General features: G+C 39.3%; 1 protein-coding gene across 2 annotated transcripts; it reads left to right on the top strand.

Annotated features, from left to right (window-relative positions):
• The first annotated feature begins 1056 nt into the window (after positions 1 to 1056).
• On the top strand, positions 1057 to 18396 carry c21h1orf158 (chromosome 21 C1orf158 homolog). Of its 2 annotated transcripts, XR_005129297.1 has the most exons (5): positions 1057 to 1233; positions 4530 to 4640; positions 9068 to 9242; positions 16981 to 17322; positions 17427 to 18396. XR_005129297.1 is itself a non-coding variant. In XM_037532469.1 (4 exons), exons 1-4 carry the CDS (start codon positions 1123 to 1125, stop codon positions 17205 to 17207), a joined length of 624 nt encoding a protein of 207 aa, XP_037388366.1. In that variant the 5' UTR covers positions 1057 to 1122; the 3' UTR covers positions 17208 to 18396. The 2 variants fall into 2 exon arrangements, 1 of the variants encoding a protein (XP_037388366.1); XM_037532469.1 differs by having other exon boundaries at positions 16981 to 18396.
• Positions 18397 to 19904: the final 1508 nt, after the last annotated feature.

Genomic DNA, 19904 nt, shown 5'->3' with positions numbered 1-19904 from the left:
TTATTTTATATGATCTTCACAGAAAATGAGCAAAGACTGAGAATCTGAGGCTGAAATAATAATAAACCACATCATTTTTTTTCTTTTGGTAAACATTGAAAACACATCCCAGAGACCTGAACACCACACAAGGGTTAAAAAAGATATATACAGCATTGAGCCAGAGACCACCCTTCATTTATCAAATATCCAGTCAAAACCGCCTTGATGTGTAAGGTATTCCTTTATCAGTGTCAGAAAAAAGGAGATAGCGTACTTATGACAGACGTTAACAACTAAGTGTAATACCAAACGTCTCAGTATTCACTGTTTTTATTAGTCTTTATTAGTCTTTATTAGTCTATTTCCTTTCTCAGTTAACAGCTACACATCCTTTCTAACCCATAGCATTGTGCTCTCACAGAGGAAGGGTGTTGGGTGTTTTCAGATCTGAAGCAGCTTGATTTTCTCCTGTTGTTTATCTTTAAGTGCTGTTTGTCTGATGGGGGCAGTGTTGGTGGTCTGCCAGGTCTTGCGTGGTTGTTAGGGGTTCCATTCTCTCTATGTGTGTTAACCCTTAACAAGACATGTCCCAAAGTTCTATGGCACACTTTTATAATCTAAGAATAGCTCCATGTGTTTGCACTGTCAGTCCCTGTATACAGTCAAAAAAGATGGTTCTTCACGGGTTCTTTGGTAAAGAAAATGAAAACCCTTTTTTTTATTGATCTACATTTCTATGCAGGTAACCGTATGAATGAGTGTAATATTGGTGTGATTTTTTTTTTTTTTTATCCACAGTATTCATCAGAATGTTTCAGTTTTCTAATAAATCATGCAGCAGTGAACAGGGCATTGTTTCACATTCATTCCACACGCTTTGCTCTTCTGTATGAGCCTCATGTCGTCTCCTCAGGCGCTACAGGTGAGGCCCTCATTCATTAATTCAAAGAGCGAGTCCCTCTTCATTATGCTGCATTTAGAGCTCCTTTGCTGTGTGTTCTGTGCATCCATGGCAACGGAACTCTTCCCCCACAGCGACTGGATCACAATGGCCATATCGCTTTCATCCTTCATCCCGGAGCGGGAGCTATTAAAACTAGTCAGGTGTAGGGTCCTGCATGAGGGACCTCGGCGAACGGCATGCAGGAGAAGGACGTGGGTTATAATAAATGGACTCAGCCGGGTTGGAGGATAGAGCCGAAGTATTCCAACAAAGTTCTGATTGGCAACTGGGTGGAGGAGAAGCTACAGGTATTACTGCAACTATTGACTTACGTTATTCTGGGCTATGCTTGTTTTTTGACTACTGTAGTTATAGGTTAGAGGTCTAGTTGTTGTTTGTTGTTGGTACTGCTGATCGTGCGACGTACTGTAGTTTAGAAACACGTTAAAAGTCAGACATCCTGAAAAACTGCAGTAATGGACGTTTAAATAGATTTAAAGAGCCATTACAATCCAGACTGTGATAAATGACTGTTTTCTTGTCTTATGATGCTTTTGAAGTTCAAAGAATAGGGTTCCTCAGATGATGAATTTGAGTTACATTTTTTCTAGGTGCATAATTAAAAGTTTCAGATGTAAAACACAGTCATTCAGAGTTGTTTACTGCTGAATGCTCAGTTCTAGAGAACATGTGAAATCGTTCACAGTGGTGGTGATAGGAACCAGACATCTGAAGCATGTAATGCCTCCAAGATGTTCCTTACATAAAGTTAGTAGGTGAAATGGTTATGACTATGCTGCCTTATGCCTGAGGCATTGTTTTACGGTAGGTTTGCGATGAGCTTTTGGCCTAAAAGATCTTTTAAAGCATTCAAGGTGGAGAGGTAGATGCAGGGCACTGTAAGGCAAAACTGTCACCAAAGAAAACACGTTTTCCCTATTTTCCATTTTGTTCCGTTTTTGATATATATATATATATATATATATATATATGGCTTTTGTCGGAAGAAAACCTTGTATCTCCCAAATGGTAACTTTACAGGAGAAGGAAAAAACCTACTTTACTTTGAGTGTAAGTCTATGCAACCAGAATTTTTTTCAAGTCATTTTGGGCCGTTTCTTTTTGTCCATTCATCATGAAATTTACACACAATGTAAAGGGCAACAGATATTTTCACATTGTGTCAAAAATAGGAAAACATCAAAAATTCAGATACGAGGTTTTCTTCCAACAACAGCTATATATATATATATATATATATGTGCGTGTGTGTGTGTATATATATATATGTGTATATGTATGTATGTATGTATACACATATATAGGCTCTCAGTACAGAGTTAATCAAAATATATAGTATAACATTAACTGTAACACAGTCCAAACACATTTTTTATATTTTAAGGTGTTTATGTTTGTAATTATTTTGCTCAGGTTCCCTGAACCTTTTACTGTCCTCTCCTGCCCATGGTCAGTTTAACCTCTCTGGAGGGCCAAACAATGCAAAAAAGAAATTACATCTATAAATTTTACATTCAGATCCTATAAAATCACGCAACAGTGACGTCCCATGAATAAACAAAAACCCTTTTGGCTTTTACGGTGTTAGAACTCGCTCCACAGGAAGGACCTGCCTAGGTCCTACACAGCACTGAGCTTCAGTGTCTCCCTGCTGGATGCACCTCTGCTTTTACAACAGCTCAGCAAATGAAATGAGCACAGGTTTTATTCCATTGTATTTCTGCTGCTCTGCCTGTTACTCATACAGAGCTGTTATTCTGCAGCAGGTATTACATATAAATGTTGCTCCAGCTTAATAGGTACTTGATATTTATGCTTTCTTTGCTTGTTGTCTTCTTGTTAAATTCTTAGGCTGAAATTCTTCACTACTACAAATGCACAAGTTTCAAGTTGCCTTCAGAAAGTTTTGTAAACTCTAACCTAAACATAAAGGTATGCATTTGTGTTATATAGTATTTTTATATATATATATATATATATATATATATGCGATAGAATTACATATGAGAAGTATTACATATGTTGCCAAGATTTAAGGTGATTTAATTGCCAGAAAGTGGTTTTGTGTGTAGAGTGTAGAGCCTTCCTCAAACTCAAGATCGCTTTACAAAAAGCTTCTATAAGCCACCATAGAAGCTTCCATAGAAGACAGAAGCTTCTTATGCTGTGTTATATTCCAAGAATTAAGTCTATTTTTTTTAAATACAACCAAGAGAAGACTACTTTAAGTCAAAGTACTTTAATATAGTTAAAAAACTTTTTTAGCTTGAAGAACGTAATGAAGTTACATGCTCCCAGATACTTTTGTAGTGCAATTAAAACAACTTTTATTATCGCCTTAAAATCCTAAGTGTATTAAGTGTATCCTAAGGCTTATTATTCAATAAGCAATTTTAAGACATTAATGCAAATTGGCTGAACTGTTCTTAGGCTACAGATCCATTCAATAAAACTTTGAGCTCTGGCCATTTGATGGATTGAATTCCCATTTCATAAAGGATAGAGATTAAAGAGTTGGACTTCTTTAGAAATACTGCATGCCTATCTTGCACCTTTAAGCTAGAACAAGACATCTTACATCTTTGGTTTCATTTGTATGCTTATTTACACTGGGTCAGCATTCCCTCTGTGGACTAACTGCTGCTGTTCTTGCAAATAGTTGGTGTTATTTCTATCTTCAAAGTGTGAGAGTTTGCTGTGGCTTGAGTCCAAACAGGCAGAGATTTCTTTCGGCAGGGCCCAGAGTCTATGCAAAAGTGATTAGAGCCAGCCAGTTCAGCTTGATCAGCAGACCAGGAGTGTTTAAGGAGCAGGAAGTCAAACAAATGGCATTTGGCTGGAACCTGCTGCAGCCGCCCGCTCATTCGGCTCGGAGAGAGATGTGCTGGAAATACAGTCTCTATTGATAAGGCTGCTGAAGGTGCGCTTTGTTTGCCGAGTGCTGCCGTCAGGCCATTTTCTCACAGCTTCCTTTTCCCTGGCTGTGTAGCCGTGTTTGTTTTTGTACAGTTTTAAGACAACAATGTCCTGACTTTGCAGGAAAAACGGGGTAAAATAGAGGTAACCTTCCTTATCAGGAGCAGGAAGATGGCCCTGACTTTATAAAATGCTTTTTATTTATGAAACATAAATATTTTTTGTTGTTGTTATTGATGTTAAGGTTAGAGTTAATCTCGTTACATTTAGGTACTTCTACAATGTAATACATATACATGCATACACACGTGTACACACACCAACCAGCCAGTTCATTCAGTACCTCGTTGTACCTACACTTACCATACCCCACTCAATGGTCACAACCCCCATGGACCCCCACTGACTTCACATCTACAAGGTGGACCGACAAGGTAGGAGTGTCTAATAGAGTGGAAAGTGAGTGGACACAGTGTTTAAAAACTCCAGCAGCACTGCTGTGTCTGATCCACTCGCACCAGCGTAACACACACTAACACACCACCACCACGTCAGTGTTACTGCAGTGCTGAGAATGACCCACCACCCAAACAGTACCTGCTCTGTGAGGGTCCATGGGGGTCCTGACCACTGAAGAACAGGGTGTGTGTGTGCTTGTTTGTTCCAGTTCACCCGAGAGTGTAAAACAGCAAACAGCTCCAATCGTTTGGACTTCAGGCCCCATCCGGAGCACAAGCCAGATGTGACTGTGAGACGGCAGGCGTTGCGCCGATCTGAGGTTTGGGCTGTGTGAAGAACTTGTCCTGTTAAACTAAGTGTGTAGTTTTGGTGTCAGTGTTTGGTGGAGGGCCTCATTTCAGACCCCTCTTCTGCAACCTTTTGGGAATTCATTTATTTCTTCAGCTTCATGATTATAGCTTTTAATCAGTAATTGGTCATCAGAACCAGCACAATTATGGAAATGGTGCAGACCAGGTCCATACATTCCAAATGAAGTCCAGATGGATTTTTGATTAATTATTGGAGAGGTATTAATAGAGAGTTTGTCTCCAATTTGCTGCAGTAACAGTTTTCCGAGAAGCATTTTGGAACCTTACCATGAAGATTTTAATGCACTCAGCCATAAGAGTAATTGCTAATGTGGATGATCATGTCTGGATCACAATTTGAATAATTTGGTCAAAATACATCATGTGGAGGCATTTTTCAATTAATTCTGATACCTTGGAGTGAAATTTAAAGGATTTTATGAATGGTTGAAAAATGCACACGAAGGTAAGACTATAGCCTTACATATTTTCAAAATTTGGTGCAATATGAAATGCACATTTTATGAGGGAATTTGAATTATTTGGTCAAAATACATCATGTGGAGGCATTTTTCAATGAATTCTGATGCCTTGGAGTGAAATTTAAAGGATTTTATGAATGGTTGAAAAACGCACACGAAGGTAAGACAATAGCCTTACATATTTTCAAAATTTGGTGCAATATGAAATGCACATTTTATGAGGGAATTTGAATTATTTGGTCAAAATACATCATGTGGAGGCATTTTTCAATAAATTCTGATGCCTTGGAGTGAAATTTAAAGGATTTTATGAATGGTTGAAAAACGCACACGAAGGTAAGACTATAGCCTTACATATTTTTGAAAATTTGGTGAAATATTATATGTTAATTTTATGAAGGAATTTGAATTATTTGGTCAAAATACATCATGTGGAGGCATTTTTCAATTAATTCTGATGCCTTGGAGTGAAATTTAAAGGATTTTATGAATGGTTGAAAAACGCACACGAAGGTAAGACTATAGCCTTACATATTTTTGAAAATTTGGTGCAATATGAAATGCACATTTTATGAGGGAATTTGAATTATTTGGTCAAAATACATCATGTGGAGGCATTTTCCAATAAATTCTGATGCCTTGGAGTGAAATTTCAAAGATTTTATGAATGGTTGAAAAACGCACACGAAGGTAAGACTATAGCCTTACATATTTTTGAAAATTTGGTGAAATATTATATGTTAATTTTATGAAGGAATTTGAATTATTTGGTCAAAATACATCATATGGAGGCATTTTTCAATAAATTCTGATGCCTTGGAGTGAAATTTAAAGGATTTTATGAATGGTTGAAAAACGCACACGAAGGTAAGACTATAGCCTTACATATTTTTGAAAATTTGGTGAAATATTATATCTTCATTTTATGAAGGAATTTGAATTATTTGGTCAAAATACATCATGTGGAGGCATTTTCCAATAAATTCTGATGCCTTGGAGTGAAATTTCAAAGATTTTATGAATGGTTGAAAAACGCACACGAAGGTAAGACTATAGCCTTACATATTTTTGAAAATTTGGTGAAATATTATATGTTAATTTTATGAAGGAATTTGAATTATTTGGTCAAAATACATCATGTGGAGGCATTTTTCAATAAATTCTGATGCCTTGGAGTGAAATTTCAAAGATTTTATGAATGGTTGAAAAACGCACACGAAGGTAAGACTATAGACTTACGTATTTTCAAAATTTGGTGCAATATGAAATGTACATTTTATGAGGGAATTTGAATTAATCACACAAAATGCATCATGTGGAGGCATTTTTCAATAAATTCTGATGCCTTGGAGTGAAATTTCAAAGATTGTATGAATGGTTGAAAAACGCACACGAAGGTAAGACTATAGCTTTACATATTTTTGAAAATTTGGTGAAATATTATATCTTCATTTTATGAAGGAATTTGAATTATTTGGTCAAAATACATCATATGGAGGCATTTTTCCATAAATTCTGATGCCTTGGAGTGAAATTTAAAGGATTTTATGAATGGTTGAAAACGGACTTGAAGGTAAGACTATAGCCTTACATATTTTTGAAAATTTGGTGAAATATTATATGTTAATTATATGAAGGAATTTGAATTATTTGGTCAAAATACATCATGTGGAGGCATTTTTCAAAAAATTCTGATGCCTTGGAGTGAAATTTCAAAGATTTTATGAATGGTTGAAAAACGCACACGAAAGTAAGACTATGGCCTTACGTATTTTCAAAATTTGGTGCAATATGAAATGTACATTTTATGAGGGAATTTGAATTATTTGGTCAAAATACATCATGTGGAGGCATTTTTCAATTAATTCTGATGCCTTGGAGTGAAATTTAAAGGATTTTATGAATGGTTGAAAAACGCACATGAACGTAAGACTATAGCCTTACATATTTTTGAAAATTTGGTGAAATATTATATCTTCATTTTATGAAGGAATTTGAATTCTTTGGTCAAAACACATCATGTGGAGGCATTTTTCAATAAATTCTGATGCCTTGGAGTGAAATTTAAAGGATTTTATGAATGGTTGAAAAACGCACATGAAGGTAAGACTATAGCCTTACATATTTTTGAAAAATTCCAGAAGCTCATTTGTGAGGTCAGACGCTGATGTTGGACGAGAAGGCCTGGCTCACAGTCTCCACTCTAATTCATCCCAAAGGTGTTCTATGGGGTTGAGGTCAGGACTCTGTGCAGGCCAGTCAAGTTCTTCCACACCAAACTGGCTCATCCACGTCTTTATGGACCTGCTTTGTGCACTGGTGTGCAGTCATGTTGGAACAGGAAGGGGCCGTCCCCAAGTTGGGAGCAGGAAATTGTCCAAAATCTCTTGGTGCTGAAGCTTTAAGAGTTCCTTTCACTGGAACTAAGGGGCCGAGCCCAACTCCTGAAAAACACCCCACACCATGATTCCCCCTCCACCAAACTTTACACTCGGCACAATGCAGTCAGACAAGTACCGTCTCCTGGCAACCACCAAACCCAGACTTGTCTATCGGCTTTCCAGATGGAGAAGCGTGGTTGGTCACTCCAGAGAACTCGTCTCCACTGCTCTAGAGTGGCGGCGCTTTACTCCACTGCATTCCATGCTTTGCATTGCGTTTGGTGATGTAAGGCTTGGATGCAGCTGCTCAGCCATGGAAACCCATTCCATGAAGCTCTCTATGCTGTTCTTGAGCTGATCTGAAGGCCACATGAAGTTTGGAGGTCTGTAGTGATCGACTCTGCAGAATGTTGGTGACCTCTGCGCACTATGCCCCTCAGCATCCGCTGACCGCTCTGTCATTTTACGTGGCCGACCACTTCATGGCTGAGCTGCTGTCGTTCCCAGTCGCTTCCACTTTGTTATAATCCCACTGACAGTGGACTGTAGAATATTTAGTAGTGAGGAAATTTCACGACTGGACTTGCTGCACAGGTGGCGTCTGATCACGGTACCACGCTGGAATTCTCTGAGCTCCTGAGAGCGACCCATTCTTTCACTAATGTCTGTAGAAGCAGTCTGCAGGCCTAGGGGCTCGGCTTTACACACCTGTGGCCATGGAAGTGACTGGAACACCTGAATTCAATTATTTGAACAATCAAGAACTCTCTGATTGTTCTGTCTGTAGAGGCAAGAAGTCTTGGTGTGACTCTGGATGGCCAGTTATCGTTCTCGACTCACATCACGAACCTAACTTGGTCATGCAGATTTCTCCTGTGCAACATCCGGAGGATCGGACCCTTCATCACTCAAGACGCCGCCCAGGTGCTCGTGCAGTCTCTTGTCATCTCTAGGCTTGACTACTGCAACTCGCTTTTGGCTGATCTTCCCATGCAGGCCATCAAGCCTCTGCAACTCATCCAGAATGTGACAGATATTTTGGGTAGGTGGACTATTCTCAGTCCAGCAGCGACACTGAGGCATTTAAAAACTCCAGACCAGCGCAACACACACTAACACACCACCACCACGTCAGTGTTACTGCAGTGCTGAGAATGACCCACCACCCAAACAGTACCTGCTCTGTGAGGGTCCATGGAGGTCCTGACCACTGAAGAACAGGGTAACAGAGTATCAGAGAAACAGATGGACTACAGTCTGTAACTGTAGAACTACAGAGTGCAGCTATACAGTAGTGGAAGCCAACTTCCTATGAGCTCCACTTATCTGTGAACACACTTATAATAGAAGTCATTGGGCAGATGTTGCCATGTATGTACCCCCTGACTCAAAGCATGCTTGTAATAATGCTGAGACATCTGTCTACTGACTTCACACATATACAAGTCAATGGGCAGGTGCAGGATCATGCTGTCCCATTGACTTGCTCTTCTCCGTTCCCAGTTCCCTGGTCATTCTCCCTTCTGTCTGTAGGGTCTTCCGCCCAGGCTACTCCTGTTCCATCATGACACAGCCAAATCACACAACCTGGTCTCGCTCTATGATGAGTCATATGGCCGGCAGCGCTCCTCTGACCTCCCTGCCCTCCGCACCTGGCACTCTGACAAAATGGGCTGGATACCCGAGAGGTCTGATCACCCGATCCAAGGTATTACACACCTTTTAGCTGCAGGTAGCCCAGAGTGACCACAGCACCACTGTTTAGATATTTCAAAACATAATGTAAAAATGTATAGTTTATATATATATATCTATATATAAGTGTTCATTTGAGGAAAATAAGGTGTGAATTGTTAATTTTGGATTAGATTTAGCTACAGTCGTCTGTTTTTCACAGTTGTAACAATAAATGAGAAGTGTTCTGGACTTTAATCTGTTAATTACTATAGTACATTAGAAACGATATATTAAGTGTTTCTAATAACTCTGTAGTTACACAAACAATACATGCAATAACAATGTATCTACTGCTGAAGTCATCACTATTACAGATGTATTAATGTAGTACAGCCTATATAAATATGAGTGTACATCAACATCAGTTTTTACCCCTAAAATTCTTGACAGTTTACTCCTGTATCTTGATAGTTAAGCATTTTCTATGTAATTATGTAATTACACATGCGTGATAGGGTGAGGGTAATTACATATGTATACTTCTCTGATTGTAATCAAATGTGTCATATTTTATTATGAATCTGTAATTTCATGAAATCCTTGTAACAACAAAAATATAACTTTTACATGTTTACTAAGGAATTTTTTGTGTTGTAACATGGTCACTTGATCAAAACCCACAGATCACAGTGCCCATATAAAGATAAAGCTTTTAAAGGGAAATGATCATCTGCCATTGCTGTGTAAGTACAGTTACAGGGCAAAGCCCAAGCTTTGGTTAGGTTCCCCTGTCACTACACAGCATGAACTACAGCTAGATAAATGTTAGGAAAATTGTTATTCCCTGTGCAAATGAGGTATAAGTACTCTCATAATACAGGGAACTGAAGTTACACATGTCGAATTACATAATAGAGAATTTGACATTGCAACTATCAAGATAAAGTTGTGTAATTAAATGAGTAAAAACAGAAAAAAGTGCATTTACATAAGCTATTCTACTGTAATCCCTCTGTAGCAGTGAATACATCACCTGTAGTTACGCTGTTGTTGCGTATATCGTTAACATGTAACTACACAGCTATTAGACACCGTATAAAGTGTGACAAATCTGTACAGCGCTGCATAGTATTTCTATAATTTTTATATTTTTTATCTCTTACATTAATGTAGTGATGTTTTTTAGTGATCTTATAGATATTATACAGATCTTTTTTGAAATCAATATAACAAGATTTTAATACATTTGGATCGTTTCTCTCTGTCGTCAAACAGTCCACCTCAAATCTGCTGCCAAAGCTCCCAAAGAAACGTTTGAATGCAGCTCTAATGTTTTTTTTCCAGATAGCGTTTCAGAGGAAGGCAAATATGTTTTAATGCTGTTTTGCCAGCATAACCTGCAATCACCTATTCATGGGGCAGTACAGTTATCCACTACCCTGTCGGACAGTCTTTTTAAACAGGAGATCCCTTTTAAGGCGCCACGTCACTTCTCAGTTTTTACATAAATCACTTGATTTAGGACGTTATTAGTTCCCCTTTCTGTCAACATTCTGTTTGATAGGCTTGTCACAATTATTACATAATTGCCTAATCACAGTTAATCACACTGCCTGCAATCATTTTCCACAGTTTCCACAATTTCATTTTGCAGTCACATTATAAGGCTGCAACAAATGTGTATTGAGTGTGTTGGGTTGAAGCAAATAAAAGTAAATAAAGGAAAGATTAAGAGACCCTTATTAGTCCCACAAACAGGGAAATTTCACCTCTGCATTTAACCCATCTGTGAAGTGAAACACCACATACACACTAGTGAACACACACACTAGGGGGCAGTGAGCACACTTGCCCGGAGTGGTGGGCAGCCCAATCCACAGCGTCCGGGGAGCAGTTGGGGGTTAGGTGTCTTGCTCAAGGACACCTCAGTCATGTGCTGTCGGCTCTGGGGATCGAACCGGCGACCTTCCGGTCTCGAGGCTGGATCCCTGACCTCCAGCCCACGACTGCCCTAAGCTGTAATAAGTAGATGTATCCATTGCGACACTTATGAAAACAAATTAACTTCTAACATTTTTGGAGGGCCGCATTTTGCTGTTATCAGGAGAAAACCTCGTATTTCCAAAAAGGAACTTTACAGGAGAAAAAACTTGCTCTACTTTCAATGGAAGTCAGCGGAACCAGAATTTTTTCCAAGCCACTTTGGTGCCGTTTCATTTGGTCCATTCATCATGAAATTTACACACAAAGAGAAACAGGCATTTTCAATATATGTCATGACAAAAAAACTGAAATGACAAAAATTGAGATACGAGGTGTTTTTTTCTGACAAGAGCGATATGTAATATTTGTTTATTAGTTAGCTTATTGGTTTATTGATTAGCTATTAACATTTTAGCATATATGCTAGCAAAATTGATTTTTTCACGCGTGTGAAGAGCTTGGTGGTGTAAGGCTCTAGCTTTGGTTGACTGCCATTATAATGTCTTACAAGTCGGAGCTGACTGAAGAAAATTCTCCCAGTGGTCAGAACTGCGGTAGCAGGGTTTCTCAAAATGATCCATTACAAGTTCTTAATTACTTCTCTCAAATGAAATGAAATGAGATTATTATCCTCCCTGGGAAAAAAAAGGAATCTCACTATTCATTACTTTACATTAATCTGTAAAGCCTAGTGTAGAAGGAAAACAGATATTTTCAGTGATTTATTAAGAAAGAAATAAGCAGAACCCACAGTAAGCACAGTTTAAAAGGGATGCCACGGTTCCAGCCTTAGAACATGATACAGCCAGTTGTGCTAAAATCATGAACGGTTCCTGCTGGAAAACCCAGAAACAGATTAGTTCAAAAACAGATGGCTTGAAATAAATTCTTAGTGAGTAGAATGTAAAGCTTAAAGAGCAGTTCTTGAAGGACAATTGAGCCTGGCCTGCTGAAAGATGCAGAGATGGCAGGAGTACACAAGTCCCGTACTCTAGACAAAGCAGGCCTGGATCATCCCATGCATTTTATGGGCACTTGCCTGTAAGCTTGAGCCACTAGGGGGCGATCACAGCAAATTATGAGAAAATCTAAATAGCTAATAATATTTCTTGCACTGTAGGAATCAATGTTAACACTTTGTTTTGATAATAGACATTTTCTAGATGCTCAGCCTGTATGGAACTAACATTGAACTAAATATCTATTAAATGCAACGGAACCTGAAGCCGAGTGTTGATTCTATTAAACCTAAACTTCAGCACAAAACTAACCTTCACCCTAAAGATGCATCACCAGAAAGTTTGTTAATAATGTAAGTGTCAGTAGATCAGCTGTAAGGACCATCAAAACAAATGGATGCTCTCCAAATGTTTCACGTCGTTTTACTTATTGCATGCCAGGGCTTATTATTCAGTAAGTACAGGGACTTTAGTGTAAACAGGATGAGCTATTTTTAGGTTATAGCAGCGTCCTTGTTGGCAGGGATCTGTAAACTGTCTACACTTCAGCGTATGAAGTAATCAGAGGATATAAGTGAGAGATATTCATATAAAAGAGCATTTTTCATGCCTGCCTTGGTGGTATGCATTAGTTGATGCGTGACGGTTTGGATCTCTAAGTTTTCTGCACTTTTCATTCTTAATATGTAAATTTCAGCTGCCTGATTTTAATTTGTCTTCTTCATTGGGGCAAATGAAGAAACTGGAACCTTGGGGAAAAATAGTGTGGTGACATAACCAACATCATTGTATGGGCCACGAGTTGCAAAAGTTTGGGAACCCCTGATGCAGAGAAAGGACTGTTTTATTTTGTTTATTCTGTTTTTTGACTTTCAATGAGGGCGTATACATGGACTCAATAATCTGATTATAACCAGATTCCTGCAGTTATCTGATTACACAAATGGTCATGTAAACACCGTACTCTAATATAGAAATCTGATAGAGGCTGGACTTCAGCCCAGTAATCAGATTTCTCAGTACATGTAAACTCTGATTTCTCTCGGATTTCTCAGCCTATCTGAGATCAGACGGCGGATGTCGCCAGATGGCTGCAAAACACTTTGAGCGGCTCTGAAACCAAACACGAACTATAGGATTTAATGTGTGTTCATGTTTTCAGGAAAAGTGGCGCAATGTTTTAAAAAAAACAACAAAAGCCGCGGCATGAAGTTTGAATTTTACGTTACGTTTACGTCGCATCTTCTTCTGTGAGTTTATTGGCTGGTTGCAAAGCAGGAATCCGATCATCATCTGACTCATGTCGACCCGGAGTTTCCCATTATCTGATTACCCAAGTGTATGTAAACTTATTGATCGGATTATTAACAAAATCGGATTTTCTGCAGTTATCGGATTATTAAGTGCATGTAAACGCACTCAATGATAATTGAGCTACCAGTTACCTCAGATGGAGGCATCACACTTGTCTGGCCTCGAGAACAATTTCTGAGTCCTTCTTATCCTGAGATTGACATAAGAAGTCGAGACTTTCTGAGACCTTTTGAGACTCGATTACAACAACGCTACTGTAATTGTACTGCATTTACGCTACTTCGCTACTGTAATGTGTTACATTTTAATGTTTTACTTTGTTACTTTGGAACATTTTACTGTTGTACTCTGTGCACCAGAGGGGGTGATGAAGTGAGATGAAGAGAGCATTGAAGCTAGTGGAACCTGAGCCATACCCCCAGCCCTGCTCCAAGCTGTAAGGGAACCTGGAAGAATAGCTGAGCCGTATGGAATATAATTATCAAACACTCAGACCAGGAGGGCACTTACAACTTAGGCCAAAGGGGTTGGAGCTCAAGGCCCCTCTGGGGTTCCTGTGCACATGACTAAACCACTTAAACGTGTCTGTATGTGGCTCCACACAATTCCTCACTCTTCCAGATCAGCTTTATAGTGGATAACAAGTAGTTATTTACCAGAACTTATCTTAAAATATCTCTAGGAAAATAGCCAGGGTTCTAGTCTAGACAATTAGATGCAAATCTCAAGACTTTTTTAACTGTTGGGTCTGAGTCAAGACTGAGACTCAGGACCAGATTAAGACTTTTTCAGAATGTATATATTGTTTGTTGTACAGTCACCAAAATTATACATCTAAAGTTTATATTCTAACATATATGCTATAATAGATCTTATATTTTGCCAAATATAATATGAAATCATGTATAGCTTATTATTCATTATTAATATAGTATAGTCTTAGTCCAACTTTCCGACTACTGGAAGCAAATGACGGTGAGGTTATTCTCTGTCACTTCTCTAAATCTTAGTCACACACCAAACAATGCAAATCCATCCATCCATCCATCCATCCATCCATCCATCCATCCATCCATCCATCCATCCATCATCTTCCGCTTCTCCGGGGTTCGGGTCGCAGGGGCAGCATCCTTTGCAATGAGGCCCAGACTTCCCTTTCCCCAGCCACTTCCACTAGCTCCCCGGGGGGATTCCGAGGTGCTCCCAGGCCAGCCGGGCGATATAGTCACGCCAGCGTGTCCTGGGTCTTCCCCGGGGTCTCCTCCCAGGTGGACTTGCCTGTGACACCTCCCAAGGGAGGCGTCCAGGAGGATTCTTAACAAGATGCCCGAACCACCTCAGCTGACTCCTCTCGACGTGGAGAAGCAGCGGCTCTACTCCGAGACCCTCCCGGATGACTGAACTTCTCACCCTATCTCTAAGGGAGAGTCCAGCCACCCTGCAGAGGAAACTCATTTCGGCCGCTTGTATTCGCGATCTCGTTCTTTCGGTCATTACCCAAAACTCATGACCACAGGTGAGGGTGGGAACGTAGATCGACCGGTAAATCGAGAGCCTTGCCTTATGGCTCAGCTCTTTCTTTACCACAACAGACCGGTGAAGAGCCTGCATCACTGCTGACCCAGCACCAGTCCGCCTGTCAATCTCCCGCTCCCTTGTACCATCACTCGTGAAGAAGACCCCGAGATACTTGAACTCCTCCACTTGAGGCAAGAGCTCAATGCAAATCCATTTTTTAAAATAAAAAACATAGTAATAATAACATTCTGATCTGTCCCCAGGACGTGCTTAAATTTAGGAACAAACAAACATCAACTAACAAATAATCCATCAAGGAAAGAATCAATTCAACCAACAGAGCAGATCTGATTTAAATGTTTAAGAAAAGGACTTTCAAAGGACAGTAAAAGGACTTTGTTTGGGGTGGGTAATTCAGGTAATGCTGAACCGGTACAGCAGGATTCAGCACAAATCCTGGAACTCATTCAACCAAAGTGTGGTAATTGCTGTCAATGCACTGGTACTGGTACTGTCACTGGGCTGGTACCTGACTTGTTACCGGGCTGGTACCTTCAAGCATATATACAGCTTACTGCACTACTCTGCCCATGCACTCAATCAAATGACTAGATTTACTCAAAAACATGCGTATAAACAAACCGAGCTTCTGTCGAATATGGAAATAAGAGCAGAAACACTGGTTCTGTGGATTTGTTAAATTGTTTTATTGGGATAGTGTAGTGGGAAACACCTCTGCCTTGTACGCTGTAGACTGGGGTTCAGTGCCCCGCCTGGGTAACCGCCCTACACTACACCAATAAGAGTCCTTGGGCAAGACTCCTAACACCACCTCCACCTTCCTGTGTAAAATGATCAGACTGTAAATCATTCTGGGTAAGAGCGTCAGCCAAATGCCGTAAATGTAAATGTTTTCACTTCAGCTGCAAGTGTTACCAAAGGATCCATCAGTGGGTTTAACACTGCACTGTTAGAATTAAAGGTTCTGTGCAGGTACATTTTGTGTTCATAAGAAAAGTGCAAACAGTGTAAACGCTCCCTCAAAGCTCCAGCAGTGGGATTAAGGTCTGATTGTGGAGCTTAAATCAGTTCCTCCAGGAGAAAAGATGGTATTTGTTCCTTTTCATAACCGAATGTTTTAAAACAGAGCAGTAGAGTAAAAGCCTGGAGGCGAGGCGAGGCGGGGTGTGTGGAGTCAGTCCAGCTTAGAACAGATCATCTCAGTGGATTATGGTTCAGTTATGTTCCCTGACTGAAGGCGCTGAGATGGAGCCTTGAGGGTCCAGTGATGAGAGGGGAACTGACCCAGAGACCGTCTAGAACCTTTATTTCTGAGATTCTATCTTATAGCAGCTGCACCTGCTTTTGAAAGCTGTAAAATGGGAACATTATAAGTAAAATCCATTACATACTTGAGTACATTTGACATTGCAGCTGCTAATATTTTGTCTGAATATGGTTGAATTGAGCTGCTTTCATGCTGACTGGCTGGAAATCATCCACCCAGAAGTAAAGCCAGCCTTTATGTTTGCAAACATTCTGATTTGAACTGTTCTTTTGTTGATATGACAGGAAAAAAGTTCAGTTTCAAGTCAACTCAGACAGAAGCGCCGCGCATCCGAAGGCCGAGACAGGACCGTTAATTTACAGTCTCAAAATCGAGACGCGAGAGCTACAACTGAATAATTAAGCCTTACATTTAAGGGGTTCACGTTCTCAGTCGTCAGTAATGCAATGAAATCATAACATCTGTAATATGGTGTCAGCAAAATAAGCAGAAAAGGCTTGTTGTTTCATGATCCGTACTGTACCGAGCAGCAGTGGCTGAAAGTTAGCAGGGAGAGTGTTCCAGATCTGTCAGTAGGGTAATTAATGACTGCAGTGCAGAACAGCTGAGTCCTTCTCTCCTCCCCTCTTTCTCTCTCTCTCACACACACACACACACACACACACACACACACACACACACACACACACACACACACACACACACAGGTCCTCCAACGAACTGGGGTCTGCTGGAGTCGCAGGCGCGGGTGGCGCAGCAGCAGGGTGTGTTGCCCATGCTGAGTGTGTATAAAGGCACGTATCCTCTTCACCCCACAAGCGCTTTCTGCCAGCCTCGCCATGCCAGAGCGCCACGCCTCATCTCCGGCAACAAGAGAAACCTGGAACTGGACCACAGGCCCGGAAACCCAGCCAGCCTGCTGCCATGTGTCTAACCCTGCTGTAGCACAAACAGGCCATGTGCTTCTACAGCAATTAAAAGTTACAGCTTACAAAACCCTCACGAGTCTGAAGAACCTCTATCACATAAAGATTCCATACCAATTAAAGGTCAATGATTAAGGAACCTTTATATGATGTTAAAGTTACATACCTATTAAAGGTCAATGATTAAAGAACCTCTATATGATGTTTAAGTTCTACACCAATTAAAGGTCAATGATTAAAGAACCTTTATATGATGTTAAAGTTACATACCTATTAAAGGTCAATGATTAAAGAACCTCTATATGATGTTTAAGTTCTACACCAATTAAAGGTCAATGATTAAAGAACCTCTGTATGATGTTAAAGTTCTACACCAATTAAAGGTCAATGATTAAAGAACCTCTGTATGATGTTAAAGTTCTACACCAATTAAAGGTCAATGATTAAAGAACCTCTGTATGATGTTAAAGTTCTACACCAATTAAAGGTCAATGATTAAAGAACCTCTGTATGATGTTAAAGTTCCATACCTATTAAAGGTCAATGATTAAAGAACCTCTGTATGATGTTAAAGTTCCATACCAATTAAAGGTCAATGATTAAAGAACCTCTGTATGATCTTAAAGTTCCATACCAATTAAAGGTCAATGATTAAAGAACCTCTGTATGATGTTAAAGTTCTACACCAATTAAAGGTCAATGATTAAAGAACCTCTGTATGATGTTAAAGTTCTACACCAATTGAAGGTCAATGATTAAAGAACCTCTGTATGATGTTAAAGTTCTACACCAATTAAAGGTCAATGATTAAAGAACCTCTGTATGATGTTAAAGTTCTACACCAATTAAAGGTCAATGATTAAAGAACCTCTGTATGATGTTAAAGTTCTACACCAATTAAAGGTCAATGATTAAAGAACCTCTGTATGATGTTAAAGTTCTACACCAATTAAAGATCAATGATTAAAGAACCTCTGTATGATGTTAAAGTTCTACACCAATTAAAGGTCAATGATTAAAGAACCTCTATATGATGTTAAAGTTCCATACCTATTAAAGGTCAATGATTAAAGAACCTCTGTATGATGTTAAAGTTCTACACCAATTAAAGGTCAATGATTAAAGAACCTCTATATGATGTTAAAGTTCTACACCAATTAAAGGTCAATGATTAAAGAACCTCTGTATGATGTTAAAGTTCTATACCAATTAAAGGTCAAAGATTAAAGAACCTTTATATGATGTTAAAGTTCTACACCAATTAAAGGTCAATGATTAAAGAACCTCTGTATGATGTTAAAGTTCTACACCAATTAAAGGTCAATGATTAAAGAACCTCTATATGATGTTAAAGTTCTACACCAATTAAAGGTCAATGATTAAAGAACCTCTGTATGATGTTAAAGTTCTACACCAATTAAAGGTCAATGATTAAAGAACCTCTGTATGATGTTAAAGTTCTACACCAATTGAAGGTCAATGATTAAAGAACCTTTATATGATGTTAAAGTTCTACACCAATTAAAGATCAAAGATTAAAGAAGCTCCATCTAAAGTCATGGTTCTTTGCTCGTTAAAGGTTAAGGATTAACCTGGACATTGTTCTTAAAGGGGGCTTCGTTCCCCACTTCACCCTAAATGTTAACAAGACCAGGTTATTTAAGCCCTTAAAGCCCTACAGACTTTCTCAGAACCTTCAGCCGATAATTCAGTACATTAATGCATAAGCTATTCAGTTTTGAGATGGAATTGAAGTGTCCTCCACTTAAAGCCTTCAGAGTTTAAGAGGTAAAACAGTTTCTTGTTTCTTTGTTCTCATTTGTGCCCTGCAGTGCCCTCCTCGTTTCTCCACTCACTGTCCACTTTATCAGCTCCACTGACCGTATAGCTGCACTCTGTAGTTCTACAGTTACAGACTGTAGTCCATCTGTTTCTCTGATACTCTGTTACCCTGTTCTTCAGTGGTCAGGACCCCCATTGACCCTCACAGAGGAGGTACTATTTGTTTGGTGGTTCATTCTCAGCACTGCAGTAACACTGATGTGGTGGTGGTGTGTTAGTGTGTGTTGTGCTGGTGCGAGTGGATCAGACACAGCAGTGCTGCTGGAGTATTTAAACACTGTGTCCACTCACTGTCCACTCTATTAGACACTCCTACCTTGTCGGTCCACCTTGTAGATGTAAAGTCAGAGACGACAGCTCATCTGCTGCTGCACAGTTTGTGTTGGTCGTCCTCTAGTCCTTCATCAGTGGTCACAGGACGCTGCCCACAGGACGCTGGTGGCTGGATATTTCTGGTTGGTGGACTATTCTCAGTCCAGCAGTGACACTGAGGTGTTTAGAAACTCCAGCAGCACTGCTGTGTCTGATCCACTCAGACCAGCACGACACACACTAACACACCACCACCACGTCAGAGTCCAGCTAGAGTGCATACTGTCCTGAAATTGTGAAATTTATATTAAAATGTCAAAGATTCTTCTCTTCACTCAAATTGTCACGCTATTAATAACAACATGTAATGTAAAGGTTTGTATTAAAAGGACTTTATATATATATATATATATATATATATATATATATATATATATATATATATATATACACACACACAATGTATATTTATGCACACACATTTTATATATATATATATATATATATATATATATATATATATATATATATATGCAGGATATCTGTTTATA

This window comes from Pygocentrus nattereri, chromosome 21 (genome assembly GCF_015220715.1).
Source record: "Pygocentrus nattereri isolate fPygNat1 chromosome 21, fPygNat1.pri, whole genome shotgun sequence".
In the NCBI taxonomy this organism is placed as follows: Eukaryota; Metazoa; Chordata; class Actinopteri; order Characiformes; family Serrasalmidae; genus Pygocentrus; species Pygocentrus nattereri.
Note: the sequence above shows the minus strand (reverse complement) of the source record. Positions and strands in the feature narration are given on the sequence as shown.

Coding starts and splice junctions, on each gene's coding strand:
- c21h1orf158 (XM_037532469.1), top strand. CDS start 1,123: ATGCAGGAGAAGGACGTGGGTTATAATAAATGGACTCAGCCGGGTTGG. Junction 1,234..4,529: donor GGGTGGAGGAGAAGCTACAG/GTATTACTGCAA, acceptor TGTTTGTTCCAG/TTCACCCGAGAGTGTAAAAC. Junction 4,641..9,067: donor AGGCGTTGCGCCGATCTGAG/GTTTGGGCTGTG, acceptor TTCTGTCTGTAG/GGTCTTCCGCCCAGGCTACT.